The 23,262-nt window shown below is 41.8% G+C and overlaps 2 protein-coding genes across 3 annotated transcripts; both read left to right on the top strand.

The window, feature by feature from the left end:
* The first annotated feature begins 10,083 nt into the window (after positions 1–10,083).
* On the top strand, positions 10,084–13,873 carry mblac1 (metallo-beta-lactamase domain containing 1). The gene is made up of 2 exons (XM_030429767.1): positions 10,084–10,574; positions 11,658–13,873. The coding sequence occupies exons 1-2, from the start codon at positions 10,152–10,154 to the stop codon at positions 11,895–11,897; spliced, it is 663 nt and encodes a 220-aa protein (XP_030285627.1). The 5' UTR covers positions 10,084–10,151; the 3' UTR covers positions 11,898–13,873.
* A 4,396-nt stretch (positions 13,874–18,269) lies between these two features.
* Positions 18,270–22,936, top strand: tm4sf21b (transmembrane 4 L six family member 21b). 2 transcript variants are annotated; one of them, XM_030429774.1, is made up of 5 exons: positions 18,270–18,697; positions 19,123–19,188; positions 19,921–20,072; positions 20,214–20,400; positions 22,543–22,936. In XM_030429774.1, exons 1-5 carry the CDS (start codon positions 18,506–18,508, stop codon positions 22,543–22,545), a joined length of 600 nt encoding a protein of 199 aa, XP_030285634.1. In that variant the 5' UTR covers positions 18,270–18,505; the 3' UTR covers positions 22,546–22,936. The 2 variants fall into 2 exon arrangements, with proteins under 2 accessions (XP_030285634.1, XP_030285633.1); XM_030429773.1 differs by lacking the exon at positions 22,543–22,936 and adding an exon at positions 21,540–21,901.
* The last annotated feature ends 326 nt before the right edge of the window (positions 22,937–23,262 follow it).

Here is a 23,262-nt window from a genome sequence, read left to right as displayed (position 1 = left end):
AACACCGCCACATGCCTCTGGATCCAGGACTTTCTGACGGAGAGACCTCAGATTGTCTGTGTCGGAAATAACACTTCCAACTCCATCAAGCTGAGCACAGGATCTCCTCAAGGCTGTGGGCTAAGTCCTTTGTTGTTTACACTGCTAACACATGACTGTGCATCCAGACACGAGGGGAACCAGATCATCAAGTTCACGGATGACACCACAGTGGTGGGACTAATTCATAGAAATGAAGAATCAATGTACAGAGAAGAAGTTAAACACCTAGAGGGTTGGTGCAGAGAAAATAATGATCATAGACTTCCGGAGGACACAGCCCGAGCACGCTCCTCGCAGCATCAGTGGCCGCACAGTGGAGAGAGTAGAGAACATCAAGTTCCTCGGAGTGCAGATGTTGCAGGACCTAAGCTGCAATAAAAACACCTCAGGGCTCATGAAACAGGCCCAGCAGAGACTGTATTTCCTGAGGAAGCTGAAACAAGCCTCTCTCCCCACCAGCATCCTCAGGACTTTCTACAGTGGTGTGGTGGAGAGTGTTCTGACGTATTGTTTCTCGACATGGTACTCCAGCTGCAGTATGTCGAACAAAAAAGACCTGCAGAGAATTACATATGTAACCCTGGTTTCTGGATGGGTAAGCATGCCAGGACCGTGGGTGTTGCGGGTTTCAACGGTGTAAATACTTCTTCAATAAAAAGGCACCGTTATGGCAGGACAGGAAGACTTTATTTCACTTCACTTACAGGTCAGGTACAACGACGAGGCAACGCACACGAGGGCAGAGCTAGAACTCTCTCTGGAGTGTCTGTATTATCCGTCCCCACCAAAACAAGGGCAAGCGGAAACGACATCATACTACTCATACTTTCTCTCTCTCTTCAAAACATCTCTGAAGGGAAACACTGAGGGTGATAATAAAATATTATAGACTAAATTAAATAATTAATTAAATTAATAATACCTCATCATTTAAACACAAAATAAACCCAATGACATTATCGAGGGCTTGGAGCCAGAGGGGCGTAAGTGGCATTTTGGGCGAATATGAGTTCTATATATCAAAATAAAGGTCTCGATGAGCTCTATCCAGTGGTGCCAAAAAGACCTATCTGAGATCAAACTGTATTGAATAAAGCAACAAAACAATGAAGACCTAACACAAAAGTGTGAGTAATGTTTGGAGCCAGAAGACTTACGCCCTTCTGGCTCAGAAAAATACATGTAGGACCCATATGTTTGTTCAGAGCCAGACGGGCGTAAGTGTAATTGGTGCCCTTAAACAGCATTCAAAATGGCTGACACAACTGCAGATAGTGATGGGAACGAGACCGCGTATGTCGAGTTCGAGTCAAGACCGAGTCTTTAAAGGGTCGAGACCGAGTCGAGACCGAGACCATAGGTTTTTAAATGCAGCCGAGACCGAGTCAAGACCGAGTCTTTAAAGGGTCGAGACCGAGTCGAGACCGAGACCATAGGTTTTTAAATGCAGCCGAGACCGAGTCAAGACCGAGTCTTTAAAGGGTCGAGACCGAGTCGAGACCGAGACCATAGGTTTTTAAATGCAGCCGAGACCGAGTCAAGACCGAGTCTTTGAGGTGGCAAGACCAAGTCGAGACTGAGTCTTTAAGGAGTCGAGACCGCATCGAGACCGATCAAAAAGAGCAGATTTTTTTTCTTTGCTAGTTCACTGTTCAACCCACTCCAGAAGCTTAACGTTAACTGCTGTGTGACGTTTGGGCAAACATTGTATCAATATCTTTCAAAATCGTTGCTGCGCAGCGTAGCACCATGGAATATATTTTCACACCAGCCAATGTTATGATTTTTTAAAAAATGTATATTAAAATACGAATATTTGCAGTGATGTTGATAGGTTTTCAATGTAGTGAGTACCCGGGACCCACAGGTGGTGAGTTGACTGGGTCCCTGGGAAATTCAATGGGTCCCGACTCCCCAGTTAAAAAAATGTATTTCTTTCTTATATTATTCTATTTCTTAAATTGTATTGAGTGTTAAACTCCTTTGATGGTCGTATGATATGGTTATAACAAACGGATATATTCATGTATGTTCAAAATGTATCTGAAATTAAACAAATAAAATTCCAAATCTGAAAAGTTTATTGCAAAACAACTGTCACAGTGGCATGACACATGACATTCAAATCAAACAGCATTTGTTTAGCAACATAAATAGCACCAAAATAAATTCCTAAAATTCAAATAGTCTGCTGACCTGCAATAGGTTTTATCATTTTTGCGTTCTCCTTTTCCTGCTTACTCGAGAAAAAACTGGATCTCATTGGAAGCGCGATGTATGCGCAGACGCCATTTGGGCAAAATTGCGGCTGCCATTCAATGCCCCACCACAGGATTATGTTTTATTTATTTCATTACAGCACGTCCCCTAAATGTTAAAACATAATCGACACGAATGAGCACAGCATCGAGCAGTGGAAATGTGGGTTTATTTACTATGAAGTTCGCATTTTTAATTGTTGAAATCAGAGGTGTAGCAAGCTTTTCAAAAGTGCGGGGGATGGATGTGGTGGTGTTTTTTTAAAACAATTTTGGGTCGGGGGGTGATGATAAATGACACTTAAATATTAAATCTGTGTCTATAATAACCACACCCTGACATGTAGATGTGACATCTGTCTTGGTTCGTTTAATTATAATATAATATAATATTTAGAATCTACTGCAACTGTACTTTTTTTTTTTTTACCATTAAATGTTATTTTATACATTATCATATTCTATAATGTTCTGTCATGGACTACATCACTTCACTGCTAATAGAAAAGAGAGCTGCTCACTGCCAGTTGCAGCTTCTTATCTTGATCTGCAGTCTTTGTCAATTTTTTGTCATGATTGTTATTATTAGTACTTAGATTATCAAAAATCACAGTTACATGTCAGGATGTGGTTATTATAGACAGAATAAATATTTAACTGTCATATGTCATCACAGTAACAGCGTTACATACATTAGCAGCTGTAAACACATAAAAACATTATAAAACACATCATGTGGTTTGGTGTCGACCTGTTTACTGAACGTATCAGGAATAATCAACGTTTATAATCATCAGAGAACGTTACAGACATTGTTTTTGGTTGCTCTCCGTTTCCAGAGAATTCACAGAGAAGCTCGAGTAGTTTGTGACATTTTCATCCCGGATTTTTGTGAGGAGGGAATTAAACGCCTGTCCCAAATAAACGCCTGGTCTGTTAAGTGGTTGAGACAAATTCACGCCCGGATATTATTTGGTATTTTACGGTAGATCCCGCCTCATCAGCACGAGCTGAACAATAAATCTAACATAACAAGAGAGGCGGGACTTAAGGCAGAACAGCCAATCATCAGCCGGTCAGTCCCAAAGCCGGTGTCATGTTTGAAGCAGCAACAGGAGAGGGAGGAGGAGAGGAGGCAGCTGCAGCGTGCGCAGACACAGAGCGACCGGAGAAAGTGACTCCGGCCGCAGTAAGGCGTTTGTGCAGAACTGCAGGGAAAAGTGTGGATGTTGAAATCTCTCACCGGGAAAAGTGTTGGTGTTAAAACACACACATCCCCCACGGGTGCGACGTCCCTGGTTGAAATGAAATCAGCGGTGACGCGATACTTTGTACAGGGGATCACGTTTGCGCCGAGTAGATGCGCAGAGGGTTGAAACAGCGCTTGTCCGGTCTGCTAACATCAAGGTTTTTTTTGCCAGTTACTGTGATTAAACACGAGTTGTTTAATGTTCTCAACGTATCGTTTTTCATGGGAAAAATGAGGTGCGTCCCTGGGACGCATGGATAGTGAGTTTAGTGTGTCCTTCAGATTCATGGTCTCGGTCTAAAATTACGAGTCCCCCTCCTTCCAATGAAGGACGAGACCGAGTCAAGACCGAGTATTTTTGCTTTCGAGACCGAGTCAAGACCGAGTATTTTTGCTTTCGAGACCGAGACGAGACCGAGTAAGCCAAAAATGGTCTCGAGACCGGTCTCGAGTCCAAGACCGGACTCGAGTACTACAACACTAACTGCAGACATGGAACTGTCTGAGGCAGAAAAGATTTTGATGAATATTATGAAACAAACTGATGAACCCTATGTTGAGAACACGCAAGTTAAGTACCTATAACCTCACTGTATATGAAATGGGCAGTAAAGATGTTGAGTGTTACATGTGGCATGAGCGGGAAGGCGTCCGAGGATCATCAGAGATCAGCACTTGTGTTTACTCGTACCTTTCACAACTGAATTCTGAAGTCAAACATTCAGTTCTTTATTCAGATATATGTGGTGGACAGAATAGAAATGCTGCCTTTAGCACAATGTGCCTGCATGCAGTCAGCACATTGCCCCTCTCCACTATTGACCATAAGTACATGGAGTCTGGTCATAGCCAGATGGAGCTTTACAGCGTGCATGCTGCAGTGGAAACTGTGAGGAGAAAGGTTTCAATCTACTCCCCTGATGGCTACTACACCCTTGTGAGAGTGGCAAGAAAGACCAACCCATACACCATACATGAACTTGGTCACAAGGACTTCCTGGACTTCAAGTCTTTCTCCAATCACGTACTCAAAAACAAAGCCAAAGATGAGGAGGGACAAATAGTGCATTGGCAGAAGTTTAATGGTTTCACTACACAAAAGAAGAACCCAAACCAATCTTCTTCAAGTATGGTTTCACGGACCCAACCTTCCGTGAACTGAAGGTGGCAAAGCAGGCAACCAGGGGCACCAGAAGCACCCACTCTGTGTCCAAACCAAGCTCAATGTATGAAAGTCCTCCTGGGATCAGTGCAATAAAGACGAAAGATCTGGGCGACCGTGGCTTAGGTGGTAGAGCGGGTCGGCCTATGTTTGGAGGGTCAGTGGTTCGATCCCTGGCCCTGCCGACTGTGCCATGGTCATTGTGTCCTTGGGTAAGACACTTCACCCACCTTGCCTTGTGTGAATGTGTCTGACTGCTGTAAGTTTGAGGTAGTGGTCGGAGGGGCTGTAGGTCCGAATGGCAGCCACGCTTCCGTCAGTCTGCCCCAGGGCAGCTGTGGCTACTATCGTAGTTTACCACCACCAGTATGACTGTGTGTGAATGTGTGGCGCTTTGAGTGTCTAGAAAAGCGCCATATAAATCCAATCCATTAAAGATCTCACCCCTGTGCAGCAATGGGAGTATTCCTCGCAGAGTTCTACAATGCTCTGACGGTGGACTAAACAGGAGTTTAGTGGAGTAGACAAACATGAGAGAACTGTCTATTGTATACAGTATTTGAAAAAAATGAATGAATGTAATGAAATAATTGAATAACTCATGAATTGCCAATTACCATAAATTTAGCAAGTTCAGTTACTTTTATTACAGTCTGTACTGTTGGGCAGATGCCCAGAATGGAAAAGTGAAATGAGAAAAAAAAAAATTTAAAAAAAATGAATTAGTTAAATGACAATGAATGACTTATTCAAGTGTTAATTATTCAATCAATTCCCCTTTTGACCAATTATTTACTGCATTGTTCAGCAGATACGCCCAATATGTCCATAGAAGACTTCGAAATGTTTGGTGCCAAAAAGGCGTATCTGACGTTTTTGCCATATTTTTTTTATTTTAAAATGTTTTAGAACATGTTCATTGTGTTAATATGCCATAAGTTTATTACTTAAATACTCATTCATGTAAGTATGTCTATGGTTGCAATGTTGTGGTTTAAGGGTTAATAATACAGTTGATTGAAGTGTGGTCAAAATTTTGTTTTGTCTCTCCTGTAAAGTTTGTCAAAAGCCACTTACGCCCCTCTGGCTCCAAGCCCTCGTTATGTAATATAATACAAATAATGCTAAGGGTAATAACATAAAATTTATAATAATTAAAATAATAAACACATAATAATCTACACGGTTACACATATATTAAATAGTGAGAGGAGCTGAGAGGGTCATTGGAGTTTCCCTCCCCTCTGTCCATGAACTCTTCCAAAGCCGCTGCAGCAGCAGAGCACTGACCATCGTCAGGGACACGCCTGCCACCCTCTCCACACATTCTTTAAACTGCTCCCATCAGGAAAACGGTTCTGGAGTCATAAAGGCTGAACTAACAGACTTATCAACAGCTTCCTTCCACAAGCTGTTAGATTGATGAACTGCTGATCTGGAGCATGCATACTGATGCACTTCATGAGCCATAGTCATAGATTTAGTTTTAAATCTTTATATTTATATACTGTGTATTATTTATTGTCTTCTGTAATTGATCCTGGAGAAACGTAATTTCATTTTTGTTGTGCTGCTTTTTTGGTACAACAAAATGACAATAAAGCTTCGATTGATTGATTGATTCTAGAACAGTGAGTTGGATTGTGTGCTGCCACTCTCATTGCCTTCACTCTGCTGCCCCCTCCTGTAATCAACTGACTCCTGCCACTCCAGCTCCTAGTGGCCTCTCATCATTCCCCTCTGACCAGTGGCGTGCACAGACTTTTTGAAGGGCAGGGGCAAAAAGAAAAAAAAGGGCACAAACAGCACGTTCTCACCACTGAAGAGGGCACTAATTTCTGTGTGTTGCCGAGGGCACTTTAGACATGTTTATATGTTATACAAATGGCACATTATATAGCCTTAAAACAGACTAACTAGACAGACTACTCAAGTTAATTTGTAGTTAGGATCAGCATCCACAAGAACTGTGTAGATTCAACATTGGCATGTGAAGAACACACAGAGACATTGATGTATTAAGGAAATAAAACCCTGGGGGGTCTCAGGGTCCTCCCCCAGAACATTTTCAATTAAGTAGATGCCATTTCCTGTATTCTAGTGCATTTTAACACCAAATTAGCACCAGAGAATCCAAACTGGTTATGTGAGATATAGTTCTGGCTCAATATAGATAAAAAAAAAAAAAAACTTCTGGAGTTTAGTGTGTTTTCTTCACCCAATAGGGCTCTGTGATAAAAACACAGGGAACAATACACATTTAAAATATTTATTTGACACCTCAAAAGAAACAAACTATGATGAAGCATGGACATACAGTGGCTTGCAAAAGTATTCACCCCCCTTGAACTTTTCCACATTTTGTCATGTTACAACCACAAATGTAAATGTATTTTAATGGGGTTTTATGTGATAGACCAACACAAAATGGTGCATAACTGTGAAGTGGAAGGAAAATGATACATGGTTTTTAAACATTTTTTTAAAATAAAAAACAAAAGTTTGGTGTGCAAAAGTATTCACCCCCCTGAGTCAACACTTTGTAGAACCACCTTTCCCTGCAATGACAGCTGCAAGTCTTTCGGGGTAAGTCTCTACCAGCGATGCACATATAGAGACTGAAATATTTGCTCATTCCTTCTTGCAAAATAGCTCAAGTTTAGTCTGACTGGATGGAGAGTGTCTGTGAACAGCAATTTTCAAGTCTTGCCAGTGATTCTCACTTGGATTTAGGTCTGGACTTTGACTGGGACCATTCTAACACATGAATATTCTTTGATCTAAACCATTCCATTGTAGCTCTGGCTATATGTTTAGGCTCGTTGTCCTGTTGGAAGGTGAACCTCTGCCCCAGTCTCAAGTCTTTTGCAGACTCTAACAGGTTTTCTTCCAAGATTGTCCTGTATTTGGCTCCATCCATCTTCCCATCCAATGGATTGAACAGTGCTCTGTGAGATGTTCAAAGCTTAGGATATTTTTCCATATCCTAACCATGCTTTATTAAACTTCTCCACAACTTTATCCCTGACCTGTCTGGTTGGGCTTGATGATGCTGTTTGTTCAACAATGTTCTCTAGCAAACCTCTGAGGCCTTCACAGATCAGCTGTATTTACACTGAGATTAGATTACACACAGGTGGACTCCATTTACTAAATTGGGTGACTTCTGAAGGCAATTGGTTGCACTGGATTTTATTTAAGTGTATCAGAGTAAAGTGGGGTGAATACTTTTGCACACCACACTTTTCAGTTTTCTATTTTTAAAAATGTTTGAAAACCTTGTATCATTTTCCTTCCACTTCACAATTATGCACCACTTTATGTTGGTCTATCACATGAAATCTCATTAATATACAATTAAGTTTGTGGTTGTAACGTGACAAAATGTGGAAAAGTTCAAGGGGGGTGAATACTTTTGCAAGCCACTGTATATGTTTTCAACTGAGCTGTGCACTTAAAAAGGCATTTTAAAGAAAAGCATTTTTAAAAATTAAAATAGAATAAAAAAGCTTTAAAAAGCTATTCCCGCAAGACTTAGCTAGGCTAGCTCCTCAGCATAGGCTTAAACATGTGATAGGCATCTCTACCTAATAATAGCACTTCCAGGCTACATACACTAGTATTTAGTGATGCAACATTGGTAACTTAATACACAGCTTGCTGTATTAGCTACTACCTCACACAGCAGTAGGATGCCGGGTTGCACCTCAGTCAGTATTAAGTCCCCACTGACATGTGACCATTTGAGAGAGAGTGTGTCTAAAACTGAATACTTAAATGGATGGAATGGACTTATTTTAACAACGGGAATGTGTTCTTAAAACTTAAGTTACCATCTATCTAGCTGCTATCAATTTATTCCATAATATACTTAATACAATGAATCTAACTGACCTAGCCTAAATTGTAAATTGAAAATAAAATCTAGAAAGTTTATTAGCCCATCGGCCGTTTGCAAAAAATAAATAAATAAATAAATTTAAAAAAAACAGAAAATATGTGCTAATGGCCATACAAAGTGTATTGAACATAAACAGGGTTTAACTTGTTGAGACCATAAAATGACTCTGGGAAAGCTTGCATGCCTTAATTGGAATCAATATTCTCCATCCAATGGCAGCGCAATGGCAGAGAGCACTTGTGTTTTACCAACCACGAGGGCACTTAAGCACGCGTTCATACCACCCAAGGAGTGTGCTTAAACTTGTTTTAACCACCCAAGAGAGCAATTAAGTGTTTTAATTTCACCTAAGAGGACAGTGTGTCTTGTGTTTTGCCAATGAGGAGGGCACTTAAAGACGCCCTTTTGCCACCCAAGTGGACAGTTTATCATGATTTAACCAGCCAAGAGGGCAGTTTAGTGTTTGTTTCACCCAAGAGGGCAGTTTGGTGTGTTTTGCCAACCAGGAGGGCACTTTAACACGTGTTTTTGCCTCCCAAGAGGGCACTTTAGCATGTGTTTTTTTGCCTCCGAAGAGGGCATTTTAGCATGCGTTTTTGCCTCCCAAGAAGGCACTTTAGCAAATGTTTTCTCCTCCCAAGAGGGCACTTAAGCACACATTTTTGCCTCCCAAGAGGGCACATTAGCACGCGTTTTTGCCACCCAAGAGGGCAGTTGTATTTTGCCAACCAGGTGGGACCTTTAGCAAGTGTTTTTTCCTCCCAAGAGGGCACATTAGCACACGTTTTTGCCAACCAAGAGGGCAGTTTATCATGTTTTAACCAGCCAAGGGGGCAGTTTAGTGTGTTTTTTCCATCCAAGAGGGCAGTTTAGCACGCGTTTTGGCTACCAAGAGGGCACTTTAGCACGCGTTTTTCATCAACTGGGCCACAAGGGGGGGCGACCGTGATGCATTTAGTACCGCCTCACCGATCTCACGTCTGTGCAAGTTCAGTGTCGGCCGATATGAGGCGTTACCAGACCGAGTTGCCGAAATCACATCGAGTGACAGATCAAACTGAAAACCTAAAAAAAGTTATCAAGAATGTTCGTCAAAGAAGCGGGCGAACAGGAATTTCTTCTCAACTGCAGTTTGGACAACACATTTTTTGTTTTCTGTGTGATGATTTGTTTCTTCCAGGAGAAGATGCTTGTCAAGATCCTGGGTCCAGAAGAGTATACTATAAAATCACAGTGACTTAAAAAAAAATCAAGGGAACCAATGACCTAAGAATTACCATTCAACGTAGAGTGATCACTTTATTCTATTCTTTAAAATCTTCTTTATCTGGTAATTCTGAGGTCATCGGTTTCCTGACTATTCCAAGTAAAGCAAACTTTTCAAATTGTATGTCATGACTTGTTTTCAGTCTCACTGCAGGCTACCCTCCCATGCACTAGGTGGCAGTATGCAACTAAAAGTAACGATGGCTTGGACTGAACAGTGGAACTGAACTTCCATGACTACCACTGACACTCCATGTGAACTTTCCTCGCGTGATGGAGACAGACGGCAAAGAAGTCCAGGGTCCATTTCGAACAGTCCCTCTAACACAGTCTGAATTGGACTTCTCCGGCGTGCCGTACTCCGTGTCTGTCCTCAAAGTCGGATACTGTATCCCACAGCCCGACGGGACGTTCAGGGCTGACGGGACCATCACGCTCATAACGGGACCCAAGATTATCTTGGTGGACACCGGGGGACCGTGGGACCGAGACTTTCTCAAAGCGACACTGAAAGACAGGGGTCTCGAACCGGGGGACGTCCACTTGGTCGTGTGCACTCACGGACACTCGGACCACGTCGGAAATCTGAGTCTTTTCCCAACTGCGGTGATAGTTGTGGGGTATGACATCAGCGAGGGGGACACGTATCGTCCCAACAGGATGGCAGAGGGACAAGCTTACACAATTGACGAGCATGTAAGCATCTGTCATTTCACATGTGTCGTATCCACACAACAAACACTAGGAATTTTAGATGTAGCCGTGTCTCACTGTGTAGAGAAGGGCGAGCCTGAACGCACCTTTCGGCTAGCTAATGATGATGATGATACATATGGTTTACATTGGGCTTTTATGATACTCAAAGACACTTTCCCATCTGATTCTGACTGATACTGGTTTGATGACTTTTCTAGGCCCATTTTAATAGGGCTTGTTTGATTCACCCATTAGACTCAGTCACAAACACTACAATGGGAAAAGCTGAGGGACTCAGTATTGATGATTGATTGATTGATGACATTATTGATTTGAACAAGCCAGGAGAGAGTCACTTGGAGCCATTGCAAAGCAGTAACACGTCCAAAGATGAAATGTGCAAACAGTTTTTTGTAACAATAAGTGCACTGTACGGTTGTGTCACTGCCACGATCAGGAAGAAAGATGGTCAAGAGTCAACCAAGTCCACCTGTATGTTGACTTCGTTCAGTGCACATGAACGGCTACATAATTAACAACCAGCCTCCTCACATGCTGTCATGACAACGGAATCGGGGCTGTTGCTGATGAAGAAGGCAGATAATGTTGCTATTGGAGGAAACAAAGACTATGCAAGCCACGGCTGCTAGCTCAGGAGATAGAGCGGGTCAACTAATAGGAAGGTCGCTGGTTTTGAATCCCCAGCTGTGTCCTTGAGCAAGACACTGAACCCCGAAACCCCCTGAAGAGCAGCTGACACCTTTGCACGTGCATGCACTAGATAGATCTCGAGATAGCAATAGGTAGATCAACTCACCGTTTCCATTGTCAGAAATTATGGATGGTATCAAGGTACCCCAATAAATTACAAAAAGGGTTTAAACCAAACATAGAGAAGGGGGGAAAAACTGCCCCTATTCAACTTCAACAGGTGCTTGAAAAAAAGGTCTTTTAACATGACAGAGGGAGAGAGATTTTTTTAAAAAGCAGTTAATGGAGCTTGGTGGCTTTATGTGTTGTTATCCTGGTTTTCCCTTGAGGTCTGACAGTGTCAGTCACTCTCTATCTGCCTCTCTCCCTCAGGTATCTGTTGTTCCAAGTCCAGGCCACATGGGACAAGACGTCAGTGTCCAGGTGAAGGGAACCTCAGCAGGCACAGTGCTCGTTGCGGGGGACTTATTTGAGCGCTGCTCAGACGAGGACAGCTGGAAGGATCTGAGTATGAACACTGCAGTACAGGAGGTCAGCCGGCAGGAGGCGCTACGCACCGCGGATGTCATCATACCCGGACACGGTCTCCCGTTTAGAGTCCTCAGGAACTGAAGAACCAACCCTGGAAATCAGCACTGGATTACTGTCTAGAGGTGGACGTTTACAACTCGAGCACTGAGAGCTTCACTTGTTCCCAAAGTGTATACTGTGTCATCTTACAAACACATCCGCATATAAAAGAGCAGCTCCTCTGTTGCTGGAAAAACTCAACTCATCATAAGGTATGATCAGGTATTATGAAATCATGTCAATAAATGGTCTTTAAAGTGAAACCTGATAATGAAGTACTGTGATTTTAGCTGTCTATTTAAATGTAAAATTACACACAGTGCTTTCTGCTTCCTAAAATATAAGTAGGCTTATAATTTTTCAATAGGGATGTCCAGTGTATCGTGGGGAGTCCCCTACTATTCTGAGCCTATGGAAGCATAGCTAAGGGTGTAAACTTAAAAAAAAAAAAGGTTTTAAGCCTACCCTTGGATGTACAGAGGGTGTCTGCCTCCCAACTGCATGATGGTTCCACAGAAGAGAAGCCTGATAGCTAAATGCGCTGCCTTCCCATACTGTTTTTGGAAACTATAGGAACGACTAACCCTGCATCCCCTGGACACAGCACCGCAGTGGGATAAATGGTTACTATGAGCTCTTAAATACCACATTTACACCAACTCTTGTGTCTTTTATATGCAAGGAAACCCACTGATAATTGGCAATAAACTCTTTTCACATTGCCAGTGTACAAGTGTTGCCCTTGTGTGTCCCTTGTGCCAACATGAAGCACCAGCAAAACAGTAGAAAGTCAGCAGAGCATATGCATGATCAAAACACACCAAGAAGACATTAAACTTGTTTGCAAAACTCTTAATGATATCCTGAGTTAGGAGCATCCATTTTTCCGGAGCTTCAGTCTCTTCAGCGTTTTCTGTTCGAATTGAGGGGACCGCCGCTTCCAGTAAACATGGAGTGAGCAGCTCAAATGAGGAGTATAATTTCATTAAATCATCATTAAATCTTTGCAAAGTCCCATAATATCAATTCTGAGTCAGCTTCAGTTAGAGAAAGAAGAGTTAGTTCAACCTACCAGCCCAGAGCAGCTCACAGTTATCGGATAGCTAGCTTTCCAGACAAAAACAGAGAAAGAGAAAAACTGGTATGGGTTTGATGGCAGAGGTTATTTTTAGGTCTACTTCAGCCGACAACCGCGCCCATGTCCTGGAAAAGCAGGCCAGACTCATACCAACTGTGTGTCTGAAATAAAAAAAAAAAACCAAGACATTCCACCACACACACTCGTGTCAAGTGAGGCTGCAGCGTCATCTCATCTAGAGATCCGGAATCCCACCTATTGGTATCGTGGCACTCACGTCGCTCTCGGCCAAAAAAAAACCTGAAAACAACATGTGGACAGTCATATTGACATCCTATTAGTGTTTCACTACAGTTTTAATGTCTGTATCTATAGGATACATCACAGACATGAAGAGAATGCACAGAATCACCCACATGATCTGGACAAATTTACTTTCTAACCGCGTCAAAACAAAAAAGATTTCTGTTCCGATTTTGGTTGGAGCGGTGGTCCTTATGGTCCGGAGCAGAGTGGCCCATGGCCTGTTCTGGACTTAATTTGTTTTATCTAGCAATTACTACTAGTAATGTGTTTTTATTTTTTTTTATTTTTTTTATTTTTTGTCAATCGGGACAAATAAGCACTGCACGTCATTTTTTTTGTCTACGTTGTCGAGTAGGCCTACATTATACTGTTATTGTTGTAGGCCCACAGACTGGGTGGATGGTTGATGGATCTGTCTGTCTGTCTGTTATCTGTATGATAATGGGTAACAGTAATGAACTGTATAAAATTGTTTTGTACAGCAATTCATAGCAATCAAACTATGTCCTGCACCACTATGGCATACATGCATATGTGACACACCTTTATGTAATTTATTCTGTATCGGTAACTCCTGCTTTGGCAAAAAAACGATTTTTGTACATGCCAATAAAACTGTTTGAATTGCAAGATACGGACGAATGGATTGAATGCCATTTCATTATTTGCTTGTAGCCTGTTTCTCTCTACCTCCCTATACTATGGCCTATGAGCAGCCTTAGTGGTCACCATATGGACCACTGGTCACTACCACAAGGGGCCCTGAAGCTTGTGTTCCCATTGCTCCGGGCCATTTTTTTTCTAGTGATCTGTGGAGTACTTGTGGTCTCCTCGTACTCACACTGTTGCCCAGACCAATCGGTGGTGGAGGAGGTATTCAGATCATTGACTTAAATGAAGTACTAACACCTCACTGTGAAAATACTAAAATAATAATATAGATGTTAAAGATCCAGCTCATTCTAATTGCTTTGTATGGGCTACTGTTGGGTAGTTTAATCTTCAGCAATGCATTTTAACATTGGACATTTAACTTGAAGATACTCCACTAGGATGCTTTCCTATGGACAGCCCTGCAGCTCACGCTCTGATACGAACTATGAGTTATTTAATCACACCACTATGTCCAAGGTCATGAACTGAACTTCACGCAGAATAAAAGAGTAATAATTATGTATAACAACTAATAATTAACCGTCTCGATATTGCTTATTAACTTATTGAAGGTCTAGCTTCTTGGTATAAAATTAACCATGGGTCTCAAACAGATTTTCAAAATATGAAAACAATTAAAAAAAAACATCTAATCGGCGCTACCCTGCACAACCCAGTGTGAAATACTGAGCATTTTGGACCACCATATTATACAAAAATAACACTGGAAACACCTGGACTTTCTGAAATCTCAAGTAACAGGAGACAACATCTGCAAAGCTCTTCTCTATATTTTGTACACCTTTCTCTAAAAAAGGTCCTTTCAGAGTTCAGCAAGATGAAGTGTTTCCACAATGACAGCCAAAACATATTATGTAACAGTATGACTGATACGTTAATAAGGTTTTTTTGGCGAGACGGAAAACTTTGATTGGCGGTCAAAAGTTCTCTACGGTGATGTAATATAAATATCACTGGGATACTTGACTGCACCACGAGATAAATGGCGGTGGTACAAAAGTGCAGACCGTTTTATTTTCCTATGAACATAGTTCAAGTCAGGTCTGACGCAATCCCTGTTTCAGTGGTGTCCACTGCGATAGACCAACAGAATCATAGATGGATGGATGGACACGACCTGGACTGTATGGTGCAGCAATATGAATAGGCATGATCAACAGTATCGTAGTGTATTTAATATACACGTTATTTATCGAATTGTGTGGGTGTAAACGGACATGGTCAAAAGTTTAAATACACTTGTAAAGAACATGTGTATCATGGCAATTTTGCGGTCCCAATGATTCTACAGCACCCATTTTTCTGTGATGGAATGAGAGGAAGACATCATACTGTGTCACAAAAAACACTCATTAAGTTTGATTCGATGATTCATTAATTATAAGTCTTCTGAAAATGTGACCAAATCTGCCAGGTTAAAAAACGTTTGACCACGACTGTATGCATGTCATATCCAGTCGAGCTGGTTGACTGGTGATCAGAAGATCACTGGTTCGAATCCCAGCTCCCCAGGGCGGGACTGAGCTACAAGTCGAAGTATCCTTGAGCAAGATACTGAACCCCGAAGTTGCTCCTGATGTGCAGTTGGCACCTTGTGAAAGGCAGCCACTGCCATCAGTAAGGGTCCTGCGATGAGCTGGCGACTCGTCCAGGGTGTACCCTGGCCTACGCCCATAGAGTAAGACTGGATTTGGCCCCAGTAAGCCCCGCAACCCCTTAGGGGGGAAAAAAAAGTGGCAACATCCCGCAACCCTCATGGATAAGCGGAAAGAAAACGGAACGGAACGGAACGGAACTTTGATTGCAATACAATACAATATCGTACACAACAATTTTATACAATTCAGAACTGTTACTTAAAACCATACAGAAGAGACACAAACAGCATCGACACCACAGACAAAACATTTGATTTGTACAGATTAGCAGAAACAACGGCTCGACAAAACAGAAGTGGAAGTGTTAGCCACGTCCACCGACACCTCTGGTCCCGACCACAAAGACCAGATAGATAGATAGATAGATAGATAGATAGATAGATAGATAGATAGATAGTCAGCAGCAGCTTGTTGCTTCTATGTCCCATGTGTTACATAACCCGGTTACTGTGGCAGACATAAATGGTGCATGGACACTCTCAAGTTTCGCTTTGACAACATTCCCCCTCATGACATATCCATCTCAGCCTCTCCAAGCCGAGCTGAGCCACAGACTCATCCAAATACATGCCTCAAAGCGCTTGGGGGGTTCAGACTAACTTTTATTCAAATTGTTATTTTATTTGTTTTCCGATATCTCTTTAACAGTGTCTCTACTTTTTGAGACTCACTCTTGTGCTGCTACCTATTTCCCTCTGTACTCCTGTGTTACCTGTGAATTTCTCCCAAGGGGGATCAATAAAGGAACATCTTATCTTAATTTATCTTATCTTATTTAAATGTCAAGATGTGTTTGATGCACCGCCAAAACAATATCCTTGTGGCCTTTCGAATGGTAAGTCTAAACAGAGGGAAATGTCCTTTTTGTCACATGCACTTCAAATTCCCAGAAACACATTCAGTGCCGTCAAATGTGTATCGTCAAATTGCAAACAGCATGAGAACTGCCAACATGCATTAACATCTGTCGTTTCGTCCGCTGTGAATCCAAAGGAGTAGTAGCGTTGAGTTTCACAGATGATCCCTTGCTGTACGGCAGCAACAGCAAACATTTCAAGTGTTTTTGGTTTTGGATTGCATCTGACATCCGATTCTCTCTGCGTAACTGAGCTAAATAAAAGTTCAGTTAAAGTTGAGCTAATGCTAAAACCTGCACTGATTTGCCACACCTGTCTAACACTGTCTAAAGTGTCAGGTGTACATCATCTGCGGCATTCCAAACAACGATGATATCATGTCTTATTGGGCAAGAAATCCAAAAATCATGCAGAGTGGCGCATAGTGGTGAACTATCCACTACTCAACATTAGCACCACAGAAGGGCTGACTGTCTTTCTGAATTGTCTCTCTGGATTTAGAATTCAAGTAACAGGCAGGAACATCTGCCTGATCTTAACATTACTTTTGTACAGCATGGAGGTCCAATATGCCCTGTAATTCAGATTGGGTGGTGTTCTGTGATCCATGATTAGGAGTGCTACACCTTTGATGACAAATAGGCAAAAATGAGGTTGTTACATGTGCCAGAGGCTGGTAATTATTATTTAATATACCCTTTTCTATTGTATAAAGTTCTATTCATGATGGTGTGACTAAATAATAAGTCAGTGGAGTTTGTGCAGTTGCCATGGAGATGGTTTAGCTGCATTACATGATCAAAGTATGTTACTTCAGTCATACAGTAGCAAGTGGCTGTACACGAAGGGAAGATTGTAACTCTAGTCTCTGGTCAAAGATGTGACTGTCCTCTGTGATCTTTCTCCAGCCAGCTAGTGTCTCCCGGCTGACCTTCAACCTCATTCTGAATTAGCTGCGTTACTGGTTTCTGGGAGCATCCCGATAAAAACGTTAGTCGCGTCACCTGGGCAAGGCAAACGACCTTAAATGGAAAATGCTGAAACCATGGCGACGCACGATAACGCGGTTAGGTGTTCAGGATCGTTTTGACTCTGCACTCAGTCTGGAGTCCATTTCCACAAGCGCACTCACTCGTGTAGCTCCATGGTTAGGTAATCAGATCATCATAACACACACGCACACATTTTTTTTTTATTTTAGTGTTCTTTGGTTGTGACGTGATAAAAGATAATTCATGTTAAGGTTAAAGGGAAATCATTAATTGACTGTTAGAAGAGTCACAGAGGCTGGTACTGGGTGGGGCGGACCTGGATTTATGATAACAGCACACAGCTGATAACAGCAGCAGTAAAATAATCCCCTCTGGATGTCTTAATTGTTCTACATGTATGACTGTGGACAATGAAGTGCCATTTATTACTATTCACTTTAGTCCAGTGTGCAGACAACGTCCTTCGTTGCTTGTCGATGTTGCTTATATTATATGTCAACTCACATTTGAAGTCTCAACACACCTCAAATCAACTTTAAGTATTCGTGACATAAGCTTCAATATTGTTTATAATTTTCTGCTAATAAGTAAAAAGCCTGTAACACTGTTAGAAAAACTATTTCCGTAAATTGTGATTAACTTCTTTGTATTTAATAAGAGGATGTGCTGTAAGCTCAAAAAACAGAACTGCCCTGGCTTTTATGGCGTTCATGGAATGGAAACACCTGCACCCACACACAGATGACGATAAGTTCCGAGTCATAAATGGGGTGATAATCAGGCATCCTTATCTGTTGTAGCTCTGCCTTTCTACACTCCACCCTCCAATACCCCCAATATACCTCCTTGTATTTAAACAGTTCTTCCTTTCCCATTCTCAGACATCTACTGCATGAAGCTGCACCTGACGTGCGATAGCTGACAATCATTGTGTTTTTCAATTTTTTGCCTAGGCGTTTCGTACGAAGACGTTGACAGTAAACGTGGGGATTGTCTGAATATTTTTGGGGGTTGGCGGAGAACTGACTTTTTTTTTTTACTGTTTTTGAACTGCGCCTTTTTTTTTCTTCAATCCAAAGACATCATGTGTACCGGAGCGTGCTCAAAGTTAATCGCCATCCCCCTCTATGTCCTGGCTGCTTTGTCGATGATCTGCAACCTCGTTCTCTTCTTTCCCGGCCTTGACACACAGTATGCTGCACAAGACAGGGATGGTCTGCCACGGATCACTGAAGAAGTCAAATATATGGGAGGCGTCATAGGGGGAGGCATCATGGTGAGTACATTACATGAGATTCAATTTAGTGTGAATAACATGAAGGCTTTAAAAAACGTTAAAACTGATCTGGTAAATTCCTTTCTAATTTGTCTTTGGCTAGTTCCCTAAGTTTATTGAAATATAAGGTGCTGGGTTACCTCATAATTCGGTCCCGTTCACCTCACTCCACATTGATCCATTTGTGTCAGACTTTCTTTGACCTCATTGACTTTGCATTCATTTCTGCTCTTTCTACCGTAAAATGTTTGTTCTCTTTAAATCCTCGCCCGTAGCTCAGGATACGATGCATAATTGAGCATGCGTGAACTAAATCGATGGCAGGCAACTAGCTGTATGACGTTCACTCAAAAATGTTTGGTTGGGAGATCAAAAAAATTATATTTTATAAAGTAAATTACCCTTTTTTTTCTCTGTGTCATCAGGTCCTCATTCCCGCGATACACATTCATCTAACCAGTGCTAACAAGTGCTGTGCCAACCGCTGTGGGGTAAGTACGCATAGTATATGGACACCATCTAAGAACAACTTAATATTGTAATTAGACAGCTTAAAAAAAAAAACATTGATACTGACAGTATCTACAGTATCTTGTGACTGAAATACTATGTGGATGAAAGAGTTCTGTCAGGCAAACTATTACCCGTGAAGTTTAATATTTCCTCGGTGTGTTTAGAAAACTAATCACTATTCTTAAATATTTCAGAATAGATATTAAGATTACAAAGTTGCATCAGTTTTAATGCAGTCAGTGCTAGAAAGGTCCTGACTCTGGGGACCCCCAATGGCTGTGTCCAAAAAGGCTTTTCTTGTGATCAGAGGAATAAGTTCAGATGTGATTACATAATTCAAGCATCCCTGCAATTTGATTTTCCTACTACAGTGAAATGAATGTAAACCACTTTCTCTGCGAGTCTTTGGAAATGGTTAGCATGAACGATAATTATAGGGTCAAAGTCAAGTTTTTATTAGGTTTCAAACGGTAAAAATGCAAGGATTGAAGAAAAGCAAGTCACATAATAAATAAAAACACTTAAAAGAGAGAACGTCGGAGACTCTTTGAGGTTTGAACTCTTAGCGGTTTGTGGCATTTCCGAACCAGTTGTTGAGATGGCCTCTTGGTACATAGTTGAGCTAGACTCCGCATGAAAAATGTCAAATTATCTCCAAAAAGTTTGTCGGTTACATTGTCGAGGTCTCTGTGTGTGTGTTTTGCCTGCAGATGTTCCTGTCCATTGGTTTTGCAGCAGCTGGTGTGGTGGGGGCCTTGTACAGTCTGTGCATTGCTGCGCTGGGCCTTGCTAACGGGCCAATGTGCCTCTGGAAAGATCCAAATAACTTCTTGCCAGAATGGGGGATGCCTTTTGCTAACAGGTACAGACTGTCTTTATGGACAGGTATCATATATTAAATTTTTTAACTTGAAAGTGTTATGTGAGCAGCATCTATAAAACAACACTTTGGAATAAGAAATGATCTAAAAATGACTACGCTTCTCATTTTCAACATTTTCAGTACTGGGAGCTACCTGGGTGACAGGACAACGTGGGATGTGTGCATAATACCAGAAAATGTGGTGGAATTCAACGTAGGGCTGTTCTCCACTCTGCTAGTGGCAGCATGTGTGGAGCTCGTCCTCTGTCTCATCCAGATGGTCAATGGACTGTTTGGATGCATCTGCGGTACCTGCGGTAGCAAAGAGGTGAGGCCAGAGCAGACCGAAGGGTCAGGCATGCCATAGGCATAGTCAACTGTATAAACTAAAGGCAAAAATGATGTGGGTGGCATACATGGCAGGGGATTTTCCAGAGAGTACAGCTGTATTGTAGCTACAAAGCAATGCACACAGGACAAAGCATGGAGAAGGGCGGCTGTAAATCTACGTGCCATGACGACACATACACATAGCTTTTCATTAGAAAATTGCACCCCAAAGCCACACTGCTATGGTCCTGCTTCGTTGCACCTTTCAAAGTACAGCTGTGTGTCTGAAAACATAGTATGTGTGTCTGTGCTGGTGACCAGAATGAGGGTTCTCCGTAATTAACCGTAAGCTAGCAAGCAGTGACAGGCACCGAGGGTGCGCGTCTGTCCGTTTGACCTCAGGTCGTGAAGGCCACCCCCGCAGATCGCTGCTGCTGTCCGGCTGATAAACCTGAAAGAAAACACATCTACTTATTATCCAAAAAGTAAAACCACGCTGAGAGGTTTAATGAGAGGCCCCCTGGTGGCAGAAATGACATTCTGTCCGTTTTAGTTAAGGTGGTCAGTCCGCACTCAACAACACCTTGAAACTGGTTAGTTTGGTACTAAAGCTGTGTCGATGTTTGAAAATAGGCAGTTAATTACAAACCGACTGCAAAATAGCACGTACACTAGGACAACATACAAACTTACAACGGAACACAACCTTCATCTACAGCTAATTCAAAAGTCAACAGTGACATCGAGTGGTGAAACCATCAACTACAATATAAGGTAATAGAATGGTTCTGTACTTGTAGTGTAAGAAAAAGACATAATGATAGCCTATGCTTTAAAACTGCTACAAATAAGTCAGTGTTATTCAAACAGTTATGCCAGGCGTGTTCTTTAATTTGAGAGAAGACAAACTACGACGTACTTTTTACCATTTATTTTAGAATTGTCTCAATTGACTTTCTCTGTTTAACCAGCACAGTCAGCGGATTGTTTTTACTCTGCAACCGGTCGCCCAGGAAGGGACGAAGAATTATTGCATTGCAACACTTCATATAGATTTTCACAGTAGCAAGTGCATATTTTCTCATTGGTCAAAAAGGTGAGGAGTGACCATGGTTTAAACTTGGCTCTCCCTTATAGGTGCTCTGAGCTGGTCCCAGCCCCTTGCCCCTCGCCTGGTCCAATCCCGAGAGACAGCGCCCTGTTGAGAAAACCTCCCTCTACTGACTTACTTCCTCATCACTCGCTTGTCTTGAGCTCATCTCATAATTCATGTTCTTTTGGCAGCTCTGACCTTTTGTCTAAACTAGTGCTTCTAAATGTTACTTTTTATTCTCTCAAGGACATCATTGTGCGTGCAAGCAAATAACAGAACAACATGTACATCATCTTACAATCTCATGTAACCCTGGCCTCTCCCTACAGCAGTCATTCTCTGTGCAGACCCTGTGTTATCTCTAACCTTGGCATCAATAAAGAATGAAGCTGTGATTTCTTTCATACCCTGGCTTTTCTCTCCAATGTATTAACTCTTCAGAACATGGAGCTACTGCTTATTTCAATCACCTCTATCAACAGGATAAGGACAACTCTTAAATGATACAGATTGTCGGTGCAACTCTTTTACTAATATAGTTCGTTAGTACAATTTAGTTAACCAACAGCGTGCTGGATTTTATTCATCTCACTGCATAGTAACAGTTATCTAACCCTTTCACCAGTATTAAAACGTTGGTGTGAGTGACTTTATCTGCTTTGCTATAACGCTGTTGTGTTGACATAAGTTATGACACATCTGACTAAGCAAAACAATTAATTTGAATCATAATTGCTCCTCCTCACCCTCCAAACTGTCCTGAATGTTAACTGATGTGCCACCCCAAAGGCTTTTTGAGGACTCTACACCTACAAACGGCTAGGTGTTAAAATCAAGACATCATTTATGACTTGGTTGAAACGGTGTTGGTTGGTACGCATGAACTCCATCACAAATTGAGAGATTAAATGATAAAACTACGCTGGGTTTGATCTTAAACAAAGCCGGCGAGACGCGGTGCTGGTGTCTGGCTCAGTGATCACAGGGGCCAGCTATTTTCAGTGTGTGCGCTTGAACTGACAAAAACCCTCTGTCTTCTCTCGTCAGTAAACTGAACTACAACCCACCGTGACATCTCGGAGAGGAAACGACAAGGATCGTCAACACCATCAACCCTTTTAGCAGAGTTATCATCATTACCTTTATCATCCTCATTATCATATTCTGCTGCACCAGGGAATAGAGGTCCAGAGTTCTAATGAATACAGGTTGCCCGTTAATCAGGTGTCCTCTGGTTATCCCTTTTTGCCCCCAAATCATCATTATTATTATTATAAATTCCTCATGAGGAGAGACTGGAAGTATCGATTAATATTGTTTTCTTGAATATTTCATTATTCCCTGGTAAAAACTGATCACATGTTGTACATGGCAGGACTGTTTCAAAATGTATTTATGTCAAAATATTCTGTAATAAAGCTCTGAACACGAGGTAAAATAACAAAAGTGTCGTTTCTGAAGACGGAACAAGTCATATCGAAGAGATGCTGAAGTCCACATCGCAAAGTTGACCCCACAAGCTCGAGTATGGTGATCTGAATTATTGCAACTTTCGAGTTGAATGATTATGATCGGTTCAAATTAAACACACAAGACAATGTGGAAGTAAATAGGTACAGCTTTGAAGAACTTGCAGTCAGGGGCCACAGACAAGATTTCAGGGGCCACTTGTGGATTCTTTGCTGATTGACATTTTTGACATTTAAAATATATAAATATATGTTGCACTGTCACAGATTAAGGCTTACCCAACAGTAAATGAAGTCG

Source organism: Sparus aurata, chromosome 10 (assembly GCF_900880675.1).
Source record: "Sparus aurata chromosome 10, fSpaAur1.1, whole genome shotgun sequence".
In the NCBI taxonomy this organism is placed as follows: Eukaryota; Metazoa; Chordata; class Actinopteri; order Spariformes; family Sparidae; genus Sparus; species Sparus aurata.
This window is presented reverse-complemented; position numbering and strand designations above follow the sequence as displayed.